The following is a 22,476-nucleotide window of genomic DNA, read 5'->3' as shown; positions in this document are numbered from 1 at the left end:
CCGCTTCTTTCTGGGATTTCTTCCTCTTTTTGTGAAAATAGACGGTCCATTCTAATCTGGTTTCAAAGTAAATAGCAGCGCAGGGGCGAGCGCAATGTAAATGGTGCTTGTCAGAGCCCTCAGTCGTAGGTAGCGAGAAGCGAGGACTCTAACCAATGGAGTGAAGGAGGCTTGGCTAACCTTAGCCTCCCATTTTCTCTCTCCCCCTCGATGCAGGGTTCTGACCAGTCAGTCGCCTTTGATTATCAGTTGCCAGCAGCCCCTCTCTTGGCTCCTTGACACGAGCACCATATAAGGCGCAGCGATCTCCATAGAAACGTGTCAGTTTCAATAGTAGTGTCAAAGTTCACTATATACAGACATTCGCGCAGATCTCCGTTTCGGAAACATTGCTCCGCTGGTACTCCCGTTAAAACGCATTCTTTTTGGGGTCTCTGCTTCTTACATATTCCATTAGGGTTTTTTTTTTTCTTCTTTTTTTTTTTCTTTATCCTTGCTCTGTTCCTGCTGGAGAGGTGAAACTACATGGGCACTCGGGCGACGTTTCTTTTTTTTTTTCTCATGCTGGACCAGATGAGCTTTATTCATGAACATAGATAGAGAAATCCGTTCTTCAGTGTTTCCTCCTCTCCAGCCGCGAATACGGAGAGAGGAGCAAGGAAGAAAAAAGAGGGGGATTTATTTTGCACAGCACTTTGGATCTCCGGTCCACCAGAAAGCTATTATTTTTGCTTCAACGTGAAGATTTTTATTGCAGTATTTTTTCAGGAAAAACGATTTTTTTTATTATTACGTCTGGGATCGCTTTCTCTCTACACGATTGGGTTCCCGAATGGCTGACTGCGATTTACCCTGGAACTGGCCTCCCGACAACTGCATATCCTGATCGGGTGCCTTTCTATCGACTCCGGTATTTTGAATGTATTGATCTTTTACCGCTTCTACCCTTTTCCTATGTGATTGAGTTCTCCGATCTGAATTCGCGCTGCCGTTCTCATAAGACTTCCCTTTTCCCTGCTCCGATATCCGAGCGACCAGTTCGCTTGAAAGCACTTTTCGGGCCCGAGATATGGCAATGGTAGTTAGCGTCTGGCGAGATCCGCAGGAAGACGTGGCCGGAGGACCTCCGAACGGCCCCAATCCAGCAGCTCAGCCGGCGAGGGAGCAACAGCAGGCGGCGTCAGCGGCACCACACACTCCGCAGACCCCCAGTCAGCCAGGACCACCGTCCACACCAGGTACGGCTGGCGAAAAGGGCAGCCAGAATTCTGGACAGAGTCAGCAGCATATAGAATGTGTTGTTTGCGGGGACAAATCGAGCGGCAAGCACTATGGTCAATTCACATGCGAAGGATGCAAAAGTTTCTTTAAGAGGAGTGTCCGAAGGAACTTAACATACACATGTCGTGCCAACAGGAACTGTCCTATTGACCAGCACCACCGTAATCAGTGCCAATATTGTCGGCTGAAGAAGTGTTTAAAAGTGGGCATGCGGCGGGAAGGTGAATATTTTTCTGAACACAACACTATATTGCTATACACAGGTTTCATGTTCAGATATATGTTAGGCTACATAAAGCTCGCACTATAGCTACACATACAAACACGAAATAAATGTGCTTTGATTGCTTGCTAAAGCCTACAAGCAGTAGTAAATACTCGGGCATTGCCAGGATCAGCATGCATCTTAAAAAAGTAATTTTGTTTGCTCAGATAGGCAAGCATCATATGCACCCATTTCAACTCTGCCAATTACATGAGATACTAAAAAAAAAAGATAAAGGAGAGATTAAGTGTGTATGTGTGTGTGTGTGTGTGTGTGTGTGTGAGAGAGAGAGAGAGCGTGCATGTGCTGGAAGAAGGACAAGACTGCCGAAAAGCTACTACACTCTCTAACCCCATATTGTATACCTAAAATATATAATGGGCTATATTTTTATCTCTAAAAAAGTAAGATGTGGCTCTGTGTTTACGCCGTATCCTAGAGTAAACGTTTAGAGGCCTGTCTGTCCCCTCTCAGCCTGAGAGCTGTATGCGAACAATGGCCTTTGCAACTTAGCTTCAGTCTACTGTTAATAACTGATTAACAAAACTGCTATTTATACCCCGTATGTTGTTTTAAAATAATTAGTTCAACGTAAGACTGTGCCTATATAGCTAAATGCATTTTTGTTTGAAACCAATATAAAAACAAAGTCTTCTTTCTCGACTATGAGACTCGAGTCACTATCCTAATCGTTAAATTAACTGTAAACGTATCACTAGTAAATAAATATATGCATATGTATTACAGGCATTTATGGCAAAATAGTATCCTATTAGAGTGTAGCATTTGTAATAAAGAAAGAAGCTGGTGGCCTGACTAGTTCTACTAGTCGAGATTTAACCCCGGTCCTCGTCCACTATGTTTACTACATGCACATCCAACAAAAAAATATTGAAAATATGAATCGTAATATGTACTTGTGTATGTGTGTGTGCGCATGTGTTTATGAAGACGAAAAAAGAGACCGAGAGAGAGCTAGAGACTGTTTGTGTGTCTTCATACTAGCTGTTGAAGTCCATAAACAAAGGTAAATATTAACATCTAATAACCGATGAGGTTGCAGGGCTTCAAGAACCACGTGAAATTATTTTCTTCTAGACATAATGGTAAACAGTTTGTTATTTTGTGGTATTGTCGTGGATGTTAACCAGCAGTGTAGAGTAGTACTCATGCACTCGAAGTAAAGCTTCCACATCAATTATGTTTCTCAGTTCTGGATGTACATTTCCTCTCCCTTTCTTTCTTTTTGTCAGCGGTTCAGCGAGGAAGAATGCCTCCAACCCAACCGAACCCGGGCCAGTACGCGCTAACGAACGGGGATCCTCTGAACGGTCATTGCTATCTCTCCGGATACATCTCGTTACTACTTCGGGCCGAGCCTTATCCCACGTCTCGCTATGGCAGCCAGTGCATGCAGCCCAATAATATTATGGGGATCGAGAACATCTGTGAGCTTGCAGCTCGCCTGCTCTTCAGTGCTGTGGAATGGGCAAGGAACATTCCTTTCTTTCCCGACCTGCAGATCACCGACCAGGTGTCCCTGCTCAGACTAACATGGAGCGAATTATTTGTGCTAAACGCGGCTCAATGTTCCATGCCCCTACATGTGGCCCCATTGCTCGCCGCCGCCGGCCTGCACGCCTCGCCAATGTCGGCAGACCGCGTCGTGGCCTTCATGGATCACATTCGTATCTTCCAGGAGCAGGTCGAGAAGCTCAAAGCACTGCACGTCGATTCTGCAGAATACAGCTGCATTAAGGCCATAGTGCTCTTCACATCAGGTGAGTGTGTGAGACGAGGCCTACTCACAGACATAAGGGGGCAATGCATACGGGGTGGATAAGCTTCGCCATTGACGCTGTAGCTCACTAGTGGGTCTCGAGCTGACTTAGTACTGTAAAATCTTTTTAATTTTACAAAGTTATAAAGTGGTAATTCAAATGTGATCGATTCAAAGGATTCACATTTATATATATATATTTATTGTAATGCAAAATGTCACATATTATTTGTAGTCAACACAGATGACATAATATTTTGCAATATTTGTGCAGGTTGATAAATATACATAAAACAAAAAAAATTCTAAATTCTAAAGTTCTATTCAGCTGGAATATGCATTTCACATTAATTCTGTGTTTGTAAAATATTTAGGCCAATATTTGTACAATCAAGTGCATATCTAGTTCAGAATGTATTTCATAAATCTGCCCAACCACTTTGGTTCACGATTGTACATGAGGCAGTGTACATATACAAATATACATCTGGGGCCATCTCTATTGAAAAAAGGTGACTACAAAGGCCTTTATGGATAATAATTGATTTTAAGCTCGGACTTTATTTTTAAATGATATTTTATATCAATGCGCAGAAATATCCATTAGACTGGTGTCTGTCTTTTTATTGACGAGTTAATTTGTCAAATAGCTATACAATTAGCTAAGCTATAACAATTTGAACAAAACATTGATCTACACCAAATTACCCTTTAGACCTCTATAACATTGTAATTGATGTTTATAATACAGTAGTTTTTATTTCGTCAACAGACGATTAAAAATATAATGTTAATAAGGTTTAAGCGTATTAAGGTATTTTTAATAGCAGCTATTACACTACTTACGTATTGTATGTCTTAATTATGATTTGATCTAAGTAGGATATCATTTAAATTAAGTTTAGTATATTATTAATATTAACAATATTTATTTTAGCAGTTGGAATTGTATAGCTTACCTACGTATTGTATAGCCTAGGCTGTATAATTATTTGGCTCTGAAACAAGACAAGCATAGGTTACTGGTAATGTTGTGTATGTGTAGTGTGTGTAGTGTAGACAATAAACGTGTAGTCTTTTTTGCCTCAAGGTGAAATAAGAAGAGAGAGGCGTTCGAGTTAAAGTAGGCCACGGTCGCTTGGACACTTTGTGTGTAGGCCTATTGCCTTAGTTTTAAAAAACATGCGTGACTGCTGAATCTGTATGACATGCCAAATCTTAAATAAATAGTATATATATATATGTATATATATATATATATATATATATATATATATATATATATATATATATATATATAACCTAAACCTTTTAATGTTTTGAACATCTAATTTATCCCACCAATGTAACGTCGTGCTTGTTTCTCAATGACGTCAGTCTCACACGTTACCTTTCTTGCCATTCTTAACAATGAATTGGAATTTGGGATCTGGACTGGTTAGCGAGTCAGAACAACTTGATAGAAGGATTTCCTAATCCGTAAGACGTGAAAGCAGTAGTCTATGATTCAAAAATAACTAGCAAGTTCTAGTAATTTTGATTTGTTGTCAGGCCGAAGTGCTGCATAAAGTTGTTTCACGTGATGGATTAATAATGCGGCCTTGGTTTTGTCTCTTCTTGGGTTCTTTCTGATTAAGTGTAAATTAAGTAAACTATCAAGAAAACATTCCTAGACATACGAAACACATTACATTGTGTTCCTGAATTATTATTATTACTTTTATTTTATTTTATTTTTTTAATAGCAGTGCTTTCTGCACATGCTGGCTGCAGCGGAAAGTTGCCCAGGTGGTCACTTAACCCAGAGATTTTAGCATGGATTTAGCACAGTTCAGAAGGTTATTGTGTTTGATCACATTGTGTTTTAGTCCAGTGCAATAAAGATGAGTCTCTGAGGCATGCTGCATACACCACGCCCTTACACTTTAAGACTTAAACCGAAGAAAACGTTATCTCTTATTTTGATCATTATATTTTGTTCAGCACAGCCGCCATATTAGCATACTGACAGAATTGGTATTTGCCTGGCCATTGTGTTCACGAAGACGTTTGGCTGAACTGATGCTGGCAGTGGTTGGGCTAGTTTATTTGTTTACTGCATTGGCGTTCATGTGGTATTTGTAAACATGTTTTTAATTAATGTCATTAATTGATATAGGACAGTTTGATCGTTTCTTATAAAATACGTGACGTCTTTCTTTGAAATTTAGGCGACTGTGTCCTTAAGCAAGTCCACGGTAGCCTAATAAATGTGATTGCTTCCAGCGGCCTTGCCTCCTCATTCAGACTCACAGCAGAGGCAACTGCTTGTACAGGGAATCGGGCGAGAAATTACTCGGTAGCATCTGGAGAGCAATTAGGGCATAATTTGGTTATTACCAAGCCCAATTCTATGTCAAATATACAGCAGGATATTCTATATTTGACACGAGGCATGAGCGCCTTCTCCATCTTCTTCAGTCGAGCTTACTACAGTATGTAGTATGTTTAGTCTGATTTGTAAGCGTGCATGCGGTGTGTCCCCTTACAACGCAGGAAGTGCGTTCTGCTACTCTTGAGGGATTGCACAGACGTATTGTTTATTTTTATCACAGACAGCCTCATACGCTGCGTGATGCATGATGTTGGGATCATGTTTGTTCATCTCACTTTGTCAACAACAGTAATGCTGATGCTGAATGATAACCTGGGCCTCTTTTCTGTGCTGTGTTTTGTCTATTCAGACGCTTGCGGTCTGTCAGATGCTGCACACATCGAGAGCCTGCAGGAGAAGTCTCAGTGCGCCCTGGAGGAGTACGTGAGGAGCCAGTACCCAAACCAGCCCAGTCGCTTTGGCAAGCTTTTACTGCGACTGCCTTCTCTCCGCACTGTCTCATCGTCAGTAATAGAACAGCTGTTCTTCGTTCGCTTGGTAGGTAAAACTCCCATTGAAACCCTCATCAGGGATATGTTATTATCCGGGAGCAGCTTCAACTGGCCCTACATGTCCATTCAATGATCCGAATGAGCCAGTGAAACAAAAAGACTAAAGGACCAAAATTCTGCAAGCCCTTTCAAGAAGACTATATATATAGGACCTTATTTCTGACCACTTTAGGAAGACACTCTTTTTTTTTTTTGTCTTCTGGGACCGAAAAGGAATATGTAATGTACAAAGATTAAAGAACTGGACGTACTCCCGTGTAAATCCATCGCCGTCATCAAGAACACTCTCCATTTTGTAAAATACTAGCCTTTATTTTCTTTCTTCTTTTTTTTTTTCTTTTTGTAAAGAACAAAATGCATACAAATAAAATGAAGAACTCCATATGCGCAGTAAATGAGCAAGACTATGCGGGAAAAAAATCCAAACAATTATAAGAAATGTCCTGTGTCTATGTATCTGTTTTGTATTTTTTCTGGTTCTAAACCAGTTTTTTTTCTGTGATTATATACTAATGATTTTTTATATAACCTTTTGCTTCTTATAATGAGTGCGATATATGTTGTTGAAGATATGTTCTCCAAGAATTAAAATTGAAGTGAGAATTTAAAGGAATAAAGAAAAACATTAGACAAATAAGACACAGTCTAATCGCAATGACAATTTCCCTGATGTTTGAACCTTCCCCCACTTGATGCTATGGACATGCAACTTCGGCAAATCTGACCTCATGGACATTTTAAGGAGAGGACACCGGTGAAACGTTTTTTTTTTTTTTTTTTTTGGTTGTATGTGTGTGCGAGTGTGTGTTGAGTCAATCATCAGTCAAAGATAAAAGACATGAAAATCGAAAGCACTTTTAATATATCATTTTCAAATACATTCTGTTTGTTTTGTCTTGATATTTTTGCTATTTCTTTCTCTCTTTTTTCATTGTTTGTTGCCTTTCATTTTTGCTCAATCCATGATATGCCTGTGCAGACGGGTCGCGTGAAGTTGTGTGATGGTGACTATACTATTAAAAAGGAAATAGGCAACACTGTCTCGCTCTCAGCAAATTCAATGTTCATGATGCAATTAATTAGCTGTTCCAATGGAATTTGGGATGTGCTTTGACATTACGCATATTTCTGTTCGGCCAACCGAAACACACAGCTTTGTTTCATTTTGTTACGCAGACCTGTTGACATAAAATTTCAAGCTCGTCAAGAATAGTTTTGAAATACTGTAAAACCTCTATAAATAGAAATCCAGAAAGGTTATAAATGCAAGCATTTGATTACTTTTAGTAGCATATATATTCTGTGTGCATTTTGGTGAGCACGTGAGTTTTCTGTATAATCTGGAGTCCCTGCGTCGTGCGCAGAATAAGATTTCTGTGACGTTGCTACCGACTGGTTCAAAGATCTATGCCTGTTTCAGCGCATTAATGTGTAATATTTTCCCAGACTGAACTGAAAGGCTTTGTCATAGTCAAAGAGAAGACATAAACAGCGTTGCTCTCACAAGACAATGGGTTTCTTCTTCAATCACTGCAGTAAATAAAAAAATAAAAAAATCTAAACTCGCAGACTAGCCTACTATTGCTTTGAACGTATCTGTTTTAGGGCAGATGTTTTGACTAGGAGCGCAGTAGCAGTTAGGCTAAATGTGTGATCAATCTAAGATATAATGTCGCGTGTAAGCCGGTCGATATGAGCACAACATGTGATGTATTGTACCGAGAAATTCATGTGCAGCCTCATGTGATTGGTTAGAAATCAAGAAAGGAAATCACTTGATGTTCATACGTGCGCGATTGAAATTCACATGCACGTAAATATCATACCTTTCACGTGTGATGTTTACTGTGGGAAAGAGGCGTGTTTTACTGTGACAAGAACTTTCGCTGACCCCCATGTGACTGAATTTTTACCGAGGGCTACTCTTAATTCAAGCAAGTGCGTTATACGTTGTCTCCCATAAAAAGAGGATGACACAATCACAAAAATAAAGTTCGTTTTTTTTTGTAATTATTCTTGATTCAAAAATTTTTTCAATTAACCTCACAGGTAACACTGGCGCTGACATATGTTTCATTTATAGCGCCATTAAAAGCGATTTGTGGTACAGCATGTGATATGGATTCAAAAGGACTTGCAAGATGTCAGTGCTAGACAAAATACTCGGTTGTATTGTCATTGGAAATGTATATGTTCGATGGGGAGGATTATATGGGGTTAATTTCATCACATGATCTTTGGAGGGGCAATTAGCTTGATGGTGAAGTTAACAATCATATGTGTTTTATTTTTTCATCGCCTTACCCACCATGTGTATTAGCAGTGTTAAAAAGAATTTCCATCAGAAAAAAAGTATGTAGACGAGACCATGTACTTTTTTGGACAGTCTAATTGCGCATGGTTTTAATTGAATCAAATATGGTCAGGTTAGGCTATGGGGGGAGGGGTGCACAAGGGAATTCTGATAATTTTATGGAGGACAAGTAGAGATACTTTGTTGCTAGAAAACCAGGAATTTTCACAATAGCCTAAAAAAAATGTATAATAGCCTAAGATATGGTCAATGTGCTGTCGATCTTTGAATCAAAGTTATTAAGCCTGAAATTACCCAAATATGACATCAAAGGCAATATGATGCTTCGACTAAAGTGTTGACCATCATATTGAGCTGAAACTTAAAACACTTTCATGTTCTGCAGTAATGAGCTGAAAATCCCTGAAGATTTCTGCTCCGTTTCACGGGAAATATCAGAATAAGAGGAACACATTCTATTGAGACTTACATTTGTTAGACTTGAGGCTATATAAAGCAATAGTTGCTAAGGACCGAATTCGTGCCACGTGTTTCTAATTAACAAAGCAAAATGTATCCATAAAAGAACATGAATCATGTGCAACAAGAAAATGGCTATTCTAGTCTCTGTCTGAGATGCATGTCAAGCATGTGTTGTAATAGGACACTAATGCACGATATTTGAATTTAGCCTACATTATTAGTTTTTATACTGCCAACATTTTAAATGCGCATTATTTCATAACTGTCAGTCAGTGTTTTCAGACGATTACTTCACTTAGATCTAAAGTGGGTTAGGAGGTTAGCGTGGCAGTTTTACATCATGAAAGGACTACAAAAGGACTGAGACACATACAGTTTTCCTACAGAAAATAAAAAGTCACTGGGGGCATGGAATGTGACATATGCTGTTAGCTTAGTCACGCTTGAGTGTTTATCTGACACATTTAGGATATTAGGACGTAATTTATGGTTTTTTATGTTTTTTGTGTGGAGGGGAAGAACAGAGACCTAAAAATGACTATACATTTGTATTATTTCGATCTGGGCCTTTGGTCATCACACTGGTATGTTCAAAGTAAGCTACATTTGTGTTGTTTCGTTTCATTTATTAACCTTCGTGTGAATGGGACTTGATATAGTTTTATCTATCTATTTATCTAAACGTTACTCTATCTATCTATCTATCTATCTATCTATCTATCTATCTATCTATCTATCTATCTATATATATATCTATGCATGCAGTCATCTCTCTATCCAGCAACACACACACATCAAGATATTGATAGTGTTAAATTCAAGTGTAAGGTGACGTGGGGAAAGCTATCTTAACAAAAAAAAAAAAAACAAAAAAAAAACATTGTTTGAAAATCTTTCACATTTTGCACTTTAATTACACAAATTGATTGTTTACATTTTAGCCACAGAGGCCATGCAGGCTATGACGATATACCTATGTTAACATTCTCAGTGATCACTGCATAATTCTACGTCCACAGAGCTCCCAGCAAGCTTAAGCCGTGGATCAAATCCAACACAACAGGATATAAAATATCCCCAGTTGTGAACGTAACATAAGGCGACGCCTGTGCTTGCATGTGTGTGCGCAACCCAAGTGTGCGTGCGTGCGTGCGTGACTTCGTTGAACCATAGAGTTGTGTTGTAGCCTATTCCACTTCGAGGGTGTGTGTGTGTGGTCGGACCTGGTGTGGGGTATAGGGAGGCGAGAAAGCACAGATCGCTGTGTAAGCGATCTCTTTCTGTTGATTTAGGTAGACGTTTGCTGTATATAACGTTCAAGGCTGATAATATCATTGCCTCGCCAGATAAATAAAGCTTTGGCCAAACCATCAGGTCAGCTATCGATCCCTTCTGCGTGCGGAGAGAAAGGGAATGAGACGGCACAGGGACAGGGGAAAAGAGGGGGGTCTCTTATTAGCATTACCCATGACCGACCACTGACAAGTAAAAGAGATATCTAGCTCAACGCCATACATCTCCTGCTCTGCATACTTTGCATTGCATAATAAAGTTCATTATGCTTATTGTCAATGGCAAGCAAAGGAGACATGGAAATTCAACAAAAGTACGACAAATAAAACTACATCGTTTGTATTTTTATTATATAGGCTAGGCTAAATGCAGCTAATTTGTGGAAACACTTAATTATATTTTCTAATTTCATTTCTGAGTGTGAATGACATTTGTAAATAAAATTAAGTTTTAAGATAAGTTTTTGCAAAAAAAAAGTAGCGTCATAGTTGTGGAAATTATTATAATTATTATTCTATACAAGGCAGCTGATTTTTTTTTCTCAAAGTATGGCACTGTGTATATAAGCAAATGTATAGCCAATTGTTTCTTAGGATGTTTCTTAGCTAACTATTTACAGTTTTTTTTTTTTTTTAAGACAAGGAGCTTTCCCACAACTAACTGCAAGGAAACCCACAACTGAAAACGCGCTCAAATCCTGTCCAACAATGACAGTTTTTTTATTATTTAGTTTTCTCCAAGTTTTTTTTTCACTCCCACCCATCGTCCCGTCTTTATCTTTCTTTGTTATTTTAAAATATGCATGTCTCCCCGGAATGCTAGTCACAGGTCCAAACTTTGCGTCCAACCTCCCACATGAAATGATCCCCCTTAAAGGGGGCTCAATATGTCTCAATCTGCACTTCAGTTCATTCAAAGCATTTGGGTACAGGGGACAGACTCCAGAAAAGCATAAATTAAAGGACAAGTCACCGAAGAGCGACTTTATCAACACGTCAGGACGAAGAGTGGAGTCCGCCACCGCAAGATTTCGAAGTATTTGACAGATGTCCTCAATAAAAAAAGTAAGAAAATTTGTTTTCATTTCGTCCCCCTTAAACGCGCGCGTGTGTTAGTCAGGGCTCCCGAGTGCGCGCGGCCGTGTGTGGTGCACGCGCGTCGTGGTAGAATAGCTCAGTAGAGCTAGAAGGAGCGTGGAGGTGGAAGTGGAGGGAGAGAGCTCTGTGAGAAAGTAAGAGAAGAGAGGATGTCTCGACGTGCGTGCATGTGTGACTCCGGCTGTCATTAACAACAAATCAATCAACACGTGGCATTTAAACTCGAGAGTGCCAGTTTTCCGTGTTTGTCTGTGTACTGAAGAAATAAATCATTGCCGGAAAAGGGAGCTTTGGGGAACGGAAAGTTTGCTATGAAAGGAAAACGTAAATGGAGGTAACCGAGGCGAAGCGACACAGACATAGTTTTAACTGCGAAACATAAAATACACTTTCTGTCGTACTTTTAATAAGCGAAATTGTGCCTCGTGATTACGATACTCGGCATTAATTAAACTAAAACTTGGATTTCCGGAGATAATCGTGAATTTGTTGATTTTAAGAGACGGTTAGCAATAGTCTACTACAAAACTAAACTCTGTCTGGAAAGAAATTAAAAGCCTAACGTTACTTGGTACAGAGATTCATAGCTAGACAGCCGACAGCTTTCTTCATTCAGTTTCCCTTCATGCGTGCTGACGTCAGATTATCGTGAGATCTTCAAGACAAAGCGCGTGTTATTAGTGCATCTATTCAGTGGTGCAAATATGTTTCCATAGACATACACAAGCACATTTTCTGATGCCTACCACTTGGGCAGTAAAGAAATAGTTGCTATCCCTGATAACGTTCTGGCTTTTCAGCAATATTTACTTCTCGTTGTTATAATACACAACAGATGGTTTGCGCCCGTACCGCAGCCATGCAGCGGCACTCCCAATTGTACAGAATTTTGTTGCAGGTTACTGGTACCAAAATTAACAAAGACCCACTTTTCAAATACATACAGCATGTGTATTAGATAAAAAAAAATTATAATAATCTGTTCATACACATTAAAATGCAATTATGTAGATCATGAACAAGCACAAGATCTCACATCTAAAATATTATTCCCAAAAACAGCTAAACTAAGAGAGGCCACTGCATCTTGTCTTGTCTTGTCTTGTCTTGTCATCTATCTATCTATCTATCTATCTATCTATCTATCTATCTATCTATCTATCTATCTATCTATCTATCTATCTATCTATCTATCCGTTTTATAAACACAACATGAAACAAATAAACAAGCATTTTAGGCACTGATTCTTAGTAGGCGGCCTGACAGGCTTTGTGAGTTATGTTGTGGTTAATATAGCCCTAATTTCGTTTTTATTTGCCTAATTTCTCAGCATGACTTCTATTTTCTTTCATAATAAATGACTGAAGCGTTTTGTCGAGGGATATTTTTCATCCGCGTTATATAGACCGGGTCTTGACAGAGGCATTATCTCTCTTGCTATGGTGTTGGTCCCTGCCACGGCTCTCTGATCCCACGCCTTTCCTCCTTTATCCTGCCTGTCTTGCCTAGTTGTCGCAATTTGTGCGCTTGATAAATACATACGCGCTCCGCCACTTCCAAGGAGACGTTAAAGCTTGAGTTTTAATGTGTAAAATCTGAAATGACAGAAAAAAATGACACAAAAGTAACGTGCAAACACATTAGAGTATTTCAAGTTTTTGTATTTTTGGATATCCATGTTCATGCATATGTGTCATGTGTGTCCTCACCGAAATTACAGTAATGTATAAGCTGCAAAACACTCAAATATGAAACATAACAAAATAGGCATCATTTCTGTTGTACTCAAAACCCTTTTAAGGCCGGATGCAAGGAAGTGTCTTCATGCATAAAAAGCCACATCTCTCATCATCCACAGGCAAAACCAGTTTTCTCTTGTGCTCAAATATGTGTGCGCCCGTCCTATCATCTGTGTATGTCTAAAAATGGGGGTCGGTCTTAGAATACAGGAATCTATGAAGATAAAGGATATAGAAGGTGGGTTCGGCCATTCTTTCTAAATGACCTGGCTCCACTCTTTACAAACAATCCAGAAATATATGGTATTAATCTGAATAAGACACCTGCGTGGTGTTCCTTATATTAGAGACGAAAACGTGTTTCTATTACCCATGATTTCCCCTCCTCCTTTTATGCATAATCAATGCAAGATTCGTTACCAAATGCACTCCCAAATATCCTATCCGCTGCAGAGCTATCTTGGCGCAGTATTTATCCCTGATATTCAAGCCCCCTGCCCCCACATTTAAATTAATTTGCATTCGTTGATGATATCAGTAAGAATAGCAGGGATCCTATTTAGCTGTGGCAGGACTGGGGGAAGGTGGCTTATTCGGTCAAAACTGGACAGAGTGGACGAAGACCCCGAGGTCAGCTGACCATTCAGTGCAGGGTGGCGGGAGGCGGAGGGGTCTGGAGAGGCTTACTTGAGGGCAGGCGTGTTTTTAGCCAGGCAATGAAAAGAAGTCAACAACAAAGCTCGTCATTCTTCAAATACACCCCATCACGTCTTCAGTTTTACTTCTTAGCGGCAAAATTTGAGAAGGGGAAGCTACGTTCTTTGAGAGGGTAGCCTACTTCATTTTAACACCATAAACATGTACAGAGTTAAAATCATACTAAGATTTAACAACGTATTAAAACACTACCATTTGTGTATTTAATTTAATACAATAGAGAATTTGTATGCCTCTGATTAAACCAGTTCTTGTGAGTTAAATATCTGAGAGTAAAAACATAAAAATGGGGAAAATACCTTTTTAAACATATAGCAAGTGGCAAGAGAGATTGTGCATGGTTAGATGTGGAAATGTTGAACGAGGTTTGAAGTCAAACGGCTCATTGGACAAGCCACGGCCAATCCGCATATGGACCTTTCAATCATTTCAAGCTGCAGCGCGAGGCTTATGTCTTTAATTTATAAAGACTTCCTTGGCGTTCATCATATACATTATTACTTTACAAATACATTATAAAGTTATTAGTGTGTGTGTGTATAGTATAGATAGATAGATAGATAGATAGATAGATAGATAGATAGATAGATAGATAGATAGATAGATAGATAGATAGATAGATAGATAGATAGATAGATAGATAGATAGATAGATAGATAGATAGATAGGCATATATTGTCAACTAGCCAGATTAATAAAAAAAAGTATTGTATCAATAATATTTTTTAAGCACACGAAAAATTAATGATTAGGACCTTGATGAACATGTTTGCAACACATGGGCTGTGATATCAGAAGATGTCGATGTTCATTGTAAGATCACGTTCCTATCTATCTATCTATCTATCTATCTATCTATCTATCTATCTATCTATCTATCTATCTATCTATCTATCTATCTATCTATCTATCTATCTATCTATCTATCTATCTATCTATCTATCTATCTATCTCTTAGTCCTGCAGTAGGATATTAGCTTTAAACATCGTGTAAGAGTGTTAAGTTCTCATTCCGAAAGAAACGTGAACGATCAGGTTATTGCATACTTAACTTATAACTTTGGCTCCATGACTTTGTGAAACTAGCACTTAATGTATCTTAAAGATGCATATATTGGCCTTACTTGGGTCAGAACTTACCAGCCTCCACCACAACATCATTAGCATCTGTACTGTCGTTCATTCAGACAGGTTCACCAGATGTGTAGCTTTTTGGCTTATGTAGGCTAGATCAACATTTAATATAGCACACGATTCAAAGTCACCACCATATTCTTAAGATAATGACTGGGCATAACAGTTTCCTCTGTTCCAAATGGTCATTACGATCAGTGATTAGTTTTATTATTTCTAGAAGATACCTGGACAGTAGTTTGTTTTATGGGCTAACCTTTACATTTCTCTCTTGTATGCATTCGGAATCCCGTGAGGTCGAAGGCTGATGGCTTTGTTTTGGTGCTCCGGTGTTCTCATGCCTTGTAAACTCTGCTGTCTAGAGCTGTTTGTTTCTACCTTTATTTGCTAGATGGCGCTCTGTGTTCTGGGTCCCTCGGTTGAAGGAACAAACGGTCCTCAGTTTATTCTTGTCTCGTTTGCCATTGTTCACACACACGCAATATTTTTTCTTAACTTGTCCTTCACACGTGGGATTTGCTACACATATATTTGAATGTTCAGTGAAATAATAATAACAATAATAAAAGTGATTGCTGTTCGGTTACTTTGTAGATGTACTAATTACATTTGAATGGTTGTGCTGCCTGTTTTTGAGTATTTAATATTTTTCTCCCCCTCAAAAAATAAATAGGCTAAATAAATAAATTGTATGCTTTATATTGCATATGGTAAATTTTGCTGCTTTGGTATTTGGTAATTCGTTTGCTATAGACAATGATAAATATAAAATGTTTAATTATATATTTATCAAATATAAATATTATATGAATTCTGATTCCTGTAAATCAAATTTTTTTTATCTATCACTTATACTCTATGCAAAATCTATGATTTCAATATACTTCAAGTTGCATCCAACTCAGCAATATTTCAATAGAGTGCAGAGTCAATAAATTCCATGTCAAAACAAGATGAACTCATTCTGAATAGTGTTCTGAAATGTGTTTTTAAACCCCAAGTCTCGGTCTTTTAAAAAACTGTCTGATAATTTTATATTATATTTTAACAGACATAAATAAGTGGATTTATTCACATTTCCACAAAAACGCATTCATTTTTTTCTCTGAGTGTTAAGAAGATATATTGCAGCACTTAGACTTTCTCCAAATAGGGGGTTGTCCATATCTGACGTTGATGAATGTGCCCAAGACGTGAAGAACATTTAAAGATGTCTTTTTAATGTTATGCCAGATTGCTCAACGGACGACGAGGAGCAATCCAACAGGATTTACCAAAAAACTACACATAAAATATCAAAATAGAAAGATTATTTATACAATTTACCCGTCTTTCAATTTCACATCAAAATGATATTTCGATATATTGACTTGTTCGTAAACGTTCAGTTTTCTCGTTTGTTTTATATCACTACGTGTAAATTCAAGGTTGTCTGCTTAGGACATGATTTATGTTTTATATTAATATTTTGTAGTTTGCACGTTGTTCACTTTAATCACTTTATTATATATTTAATATGGTAAACCACACTGTTCAGTTTATTACGTTGTCAGAGTTTTATTTTGTATTTACATTATAGTATCGTATTATATGTATATGTATTTAATATCAATGGTGGTAACATAGACAATGTCTGCATTCATGAAAATATTATCAAAACGTATTTCCCTAATCTGTAGGTTTATGTTGTATTTTGGTGGAAAATGTTTTAATTACACAGACTGTAGACCATATTAAGTTGTTTACAATGAAATAATTTATTGTATCTTTTGTTTGTTTGTTTGTTTTTCTTTTACAATAAATAAATAAAATTAATAAATAAATTTTAATCAATGCACATTTAAATCATATTTATAACTGACCTGCATTAAAAGACCCCAAACTTCTCATTCACTGTTCTTCCAAAAATATGCTAATCAAAAGGTAATATAATTTCTGATATGATTGCTATTTGTAAGAAAATGTAACATTTCAAAATGAATGATTAGTTTTGTCACATACACAATACAGGAGATTTGAAGCATATTAGGAAAAAAATATATTTTTATAGCCACTACGCCAGCAAGAGATAAAAGCGAAATCTGGGCTGAGAAACGGGTACAAAGACTTTCTCGTGCTCGTGACATTGCTCGCTGTCAGGATAGTTAGCAATGTTCTAATATGGACGGTGGCTCCAGAGGCTCATCTCTTGGGGTTTTAATTAACAAGCTGTCTCAAAGCTGTAGAGGTCCATCAAACAGCCTCTCCCCACAAGCAACCCCCCTTCCGTCTGAACAGTCTCGCAGCCTCTTTGGCGTTACTTGAGAGTTCTCCGTGACTCCCCATTCACCTTTGTTCCTGTATGAATTCGCTTGCTTATCGTATGTCAGATTACATCACAGCGTAGTTCATATGTTTGACTTTAGGTTTGATTTCGCATGGACTGTGTGTGTGTGTTTGTGTGTGTGCGTATGTGCCTGAAGAGAGTGGATAATATGAGACGTTATTGGTTTATTATCTCATGCAAGCTAAATGAACTATGCTAAAACGCAGCTGCAGTTTTCAACTTCAGCTTCTGCCTCATCCACACACTCACCTATTACTTGCACAACTGGATGTGAACGTCCCCCTGCGGAACAGACAGGTGCGAGTTCAGGGTCAGGAGCGCTGTCCATGGTCCTAATCAGAGGTGCCTGGGTGCTCTTATCAAATTAGACAGGGCAAGTTTCAAATCGATGCCATCGCCAGTATCAAGAGACTGCCACTGGTTTACAACCTTAAACAAGCCACCCTGACAGTCAGTGTTCCAAGCCCAAATACACACCTCTGTCACGGTGATGGAGCGATCTTGACCGCTAAAGGACGGGGAAGAAAAGGTGCGATAACACACTAGATAACAGGTGATGGTGATCTGAATTACGTTAGGAATAACATGCATGAACAAGCAAGTTTCTTTTTCCCACATAAAAAAATCGAAGGCATGAAATAAAATAATATATGCTATATTACAAGTGTAAAAATCAATGTCTCATTAACTGTGCTCGTTTTCTTGTTTCATTTTATTTACAAATAGGTTTTATAGGTGCTAGTGTATTTTTACTCATACTTGTCGATCTTTCTAAACGAAGATTCGCTTTAAAAAATAAATAAAATCGTAACACGTATTAACAATTTTGGCATCGCATTTATAATATTTAATTTGACACTTGTTGTTTAAATATCGAAAACCCGTTTGTTTCGTTGATTTATAACATTACCTTTCCTCCTCCTAATCTTTAAATAAATAAAAAAAGATAAAAAAGTAGGAAACTAAATATTACAGCAAACCAAATCAGTAAATACATTACAAATACTAGACATTTTAACTTCTGTAAGTCTTTTATATTTAATTTTCAAATGTCTTTATTAATTAAATTAATGCATTTTTCTTCAAGCGGAATACTTTTAATCCCTGCACGAATTTGTTTTAGGGTCTGTATTGCTAATACAATTGCCTCGCATTCCGACTTTCAGGTCCAATCCAGAACAATTAAAATTATACATAAACTTACCTTTAACTCTAGTTCCTATTTGATCTTTTTCTTAAGTTACTTTCCCTCACAGTCTCACATTTTGACATCTAAGAAAAAAAGCGAACTGGAACTGCTGTTTGTCTTGCACACTGGAAACCTCGACGGTTTCTCACTCGGTGACAGATTTGCTTTAGTGGAGTCGCCTTAAACAATAATAATGACCTATAGTTCTCGAGCTGACTTAAATGACTAGCTGGGCACATTTTATACGCCTTTGCCAGGTATACCAGACCTCGTCACACACACATCATTCCCATTAAAAGTTATGCTGTCAGTTGTCGTTGAATCTGGGTGGCGTTTTTCATCCTGGATGCTGATTCAGATGGATTCATAAAATAACAGGTAGGCCTAGTCAAATGCATGGAAGGCACCTCTGTGGCCTCGCTAATTTTGGTTCATTGGATGGCAATAACTTAATTTACAGCCTCGTCTTTTGGGGCGTCTCTTTTAATGACGATGCGATGTGCAATAATGCGCCTGCTATTCAGGTGGGAGCAACCAGCACCGCGCACCAATGTGTTTAGCCTCCAAGGAACCAGTTAAGCTTGATAGACTCATCTATAATGCGTGATTGAATACCAGGGTACTTTAAGCTTCTGACGAGACAGATCCGAGCGCACCAACTCTCAATCCTGACTGAAGAGGCCTTCGGCCGTTCTTCCGAACCTCACATCACATGGAATCGAGTGGAGAGTCACGCATACTGAGAGTTTTAAGGCACTGTTGTCTGGTTTCATTGAAAAGCCCTCTTGTTGTTTAGAGAGGATCAGGTTTTATCGTGTCCTAACCCTGGGTCGCTGGATACCACGGTGACCCGTTTGGCACCCTATGTGGGAATTCCATCCCTTGCTGTAAAATGACAGGTTGTAAGGCTCCGAGCGCTCCGGTTACTATGTGACCTTATCAAGTGATTTAAGTCCAGGTCTTCTGGCCCTTGCTCTCAAGGCCCCCCATTAAGATCTGAGTGGCATTTTTTTTTTAGAGAAGTGTGTGATGTGTAGTGAGGTGTAGCCTATAACTTAACTGTTGACATAACTGTCCGCTCAATTTTCAAACATTTATTCAATATATCTGGGCAGCTACTTCCGCCGGACACTGTTACGTGGAAATGTGACTATTATTATTATTATTATTATTATTATTAATAATAATAATAATAATAATAATAATAATAATAATAAATTAATAATATTTAATGTATTTGTCAACTTGTTAACTATATGCAACCCCTTTAAAGATCAGAACAAAAATATAATTATAGGCTACTTTTACAACAACGAATAAATAAATTTCACAGAAACTGCCATTACGTATATAGGTTAAGACTACTGACATCTGAATTAATAATAATAATAATAATAATAATAATAATAATAATAATAATAATAATAATAATAATATAACAAATATCCCTGCATTCCGCTGATTTAGATTTATGCGAACACGCCTTACCCTACAGGAAAAAGAAAGTTTTCTTTTTATCTTCGATTTATTACTTTGATGGAACGTTCTCTTTCATTCCTTGTATGGTTTTTATGATACCTAATATCTTTGACAGGAATTTATCTTTACATAAATGTGGATTCAGAGCTAATAATTGTTTTGATGCCTTATCGCCATTGCCTTTCATCACATAAACTGAATTCAAGACATTATATTCTCTGACTTAGCCTACACTTAAATCAGTTTATGCGGGCGTCTACTCATATTGTTGAATCGCAAAGTCCGTTTATCATTGTCCAAGCAATATTTATCCACACACACACACACACACACACAAAATCCCCTTTTTATTGCATTTATTATTATTTTCCTTACGGATTTGTCGGCATGTTAAATTAAGCACCTGGGATCCCAGGATGTACGACACTAGCCTACAATTATTGTCAAAATACAATAATTCACTTACAAGCGTTTCAAAAACACTGCATATATAGCAGCACAAGACAAAACCAATCTTTGTGATTTTTTTTTCTGCTTTGTGTGTGTGTGTTCTTTGGGTTCTGCTCTTGCATATCATGATGTCCTCTCATAACTTTATGAAAGTTACCTTCCCTTTTCCCTTTAAGGAAGAGAGTGTGAACCATTTTGTGCGACGTGCTTCACTCAATTTCACACACACTTTGTCGAGCTTAAAGTATCCCAATAGAAAACCGAATGCGGGACAGACAACAACCTGAAAGCAATCATTTAAAGCCAAGACTCTCCCAGCAGCAGCGGCAGTAGCAGCTGTCCAGTACTGTGTGGCTTGACCACACCAAAACATCTCCCACTCTCATGACACATTAGCGGAGCTCTTTCGCACGAGAAAGCGTAACTTCACAGGCCAAGGTGCGCGTGTGGGTGTGGAAGGGTGTGTGGGCCAAGTGTGTTATATGAACTAATGACAATCAGTCAAAAAGGGGCAGTGAAGAAGTGATGAAAGTAGAGGGAGAGAGAAAGAAATTAACTGTCAAAACTGGCAAAAATAGACAAACCGAGAGGATAGATAGATAGATAGATAGATAGATAGATAGATAGATAGATAGATAGATAGATAGATAGAGGAGTGGAGGAGAGACGGAGTTGAAGTTGTAGTAGGCTATCTGAGCTTCTTTGCCATGACACAATAAAACATTGATTGTTGCAGTTTGCTGACCCGTAAAATTTGGGGGCTAGATTTCCCTTCAGAACCGAGCATATAATTATGCAAATAGAGATCTGACAGCGATCCCGAAGACAAGGGCCCTTCAGCAAGTGCTCGACTCTTTGAGAATAGTTCATATTTGGCGGCGCATTGGAGTATATGGGAGGAGACCAGAGCGTGTGGGACAAAACACGGAGAACACTGAAATATCAATCAAGGACTTCACAAACTTCAAATTACGGCGATATTTTGTAGTGAAGTGTGACTCTCTTGGAAGAGAGTAATGACAAAAAGTGCTGAAGATGAAATTAACACATTTCCTTAGTTACAGTCTTTCTAAGGTGATATAATTTTTAAAGTAATTGTCTGCGGTGTTTGCACAGAACCCACCAACAGTTATTATTATTATTTTTCTCTATGCTTATGCAGAAGTATTTTTCCCAGTTATGTATAAGTTATTCAAATATTAAAAATCATTTCATACAACATAACTTTACATCTCTTCTATGATGAACGTTTTCAAATTCTGAATTACAAGTTTTATTGATTTATTTATTGTGGGGGGAAAGTCTATGGTGTGCAGGCTTATCTGTTCTGAGATAATAAAAAGTATTCCATTATAAAGCTGGAATTCTTGCAAAATTTCATCAGTTTAAATGAATTAAATACATGTATGCATTTAGCAGACGCTTTTATCCAAAACGACTTGCATTGCACTCAGGCTAACAATTTTCTCATAACGTGTTCCCTGGGATAAATAAACGTTAAGTGGTTGTCCTTTTCGAATTATTATTCCTTTAAAAAAAGACAATTATTATTTTTTTTAAATATGAAAATATGAGAAAACTTTTCCCCCCAAAGTCAGTGTGTGACGTAACAAAACATGCAGTGAACCGTTCTGTTTTATGAAAAATTCAAACGTACACACAAAGTACATTCGAATTTTCTTTTATTGTTACACAAGTTTAAGGACCACTGATTTTATTGTTTATAGAAACATTTATATAAGGTTTCTATACCATTTTGAAGCATAAAAGGAACGGCTATTAAATTTTTAATATCTGAAGTTTTATCATCCTTGTTTTTCTAAATAAATTGAAAGCAGACACTATTCAAGAGTCCCCCCCCCCCCCCCCCATTTCCCTCTCTCAGGATACTATTCAAAAAATTAGCAGCATGGTACCCACATTTGGTTTATTTATTCTTGCAGGACAGTTTGGGTCATTATTACAGCTTTGCTGTGATGTGGTCATTCTTAGGGGCCTTTACACAACAAAGTTTTTTATCCAAA

General features: G+C 37.9%; 1 protein-coding gene across 2 annotated transcripts; it reads left to right on the top strand.

Moving 5' to 3' along the window:
• Nucleotides 1-249: 249 nt before the first annotated feature.
• LOC127999044 (nuclear receptor subfamily 2 group F member 1-A-like) lies at nt 250-7,291 on the top strand. Of its 2 annotated transcripts, XM_052592158.1 has the most exons (4): nt 1,097-1,238; nt 1,417-1,502; nt 2,800-3,327; nt 6,050-7,291. In XM_052592158.1, exons 2-4 carry the CDS (start codon nt 1,490-1,492, stop codon nt 6,322-6,324), a joined length of 816 nt encoding a protein of 271 aa, XP_052448118.1. In that variant the 5' UTR covers nt 1,097-1,238; nt 1,417-1,489; the 3' UTR covers nt 6,325-7,291. The 2 variants fall into 2 exon arrangements, with proteins under 2 accessions (XP_052448117.1, XP_052448118.1); XM_052592157.1 differs by having other exon boundaries at nt 250-1,502.
• The last annotated feature ends 15,185 nt before the right edge of the window (nt 7,292-22,476 follow it).

Source organism: Carassius gibelio, chromosome A5, assembly GCF_023724105.1.
Source record: "Carassius gibelio isolate Cgi1373 ecotype wild population from Czech Republic chromosome A5, carGib1.2-hapl.c, whole genome shotgun sequence".
Lineage (NCBI taxonomy): Eukaryota > Metazoa > Chordata > Actinopteri > Cypriniformes > Cyprinidae > Carassius > Carassius gibelio.
This window is presented reverse-complemented; position numbering and strand designations above follow the sequence as displayed.

Excerpts from the sequence above, each read along its gene's own strand:
- LOC127999044 (XM_052592157.1), top strand. The coding sequence starts at position 1,070 with ATGGCAATGGTAGTTAGCGTCTGGCGAGATCCGCAGGAAGACGTGGCC. Across the intron at positions 1,503-2,799 it reads AGTGGGCATGCGGCGGGAAG|CGGTTCAGCGAGGAAGAATG; the intron begins GTGAATATTTTT and ends TCTTTTTGTCAG. Across the intron at positions 3,328-6,049 it reads CATAGTGCTCTTCACATCAG|ACGCTTGCGGTCTGTCAGAT; the intron begins GTGAGTGTGTGA and ends TTGTCTATTCAG.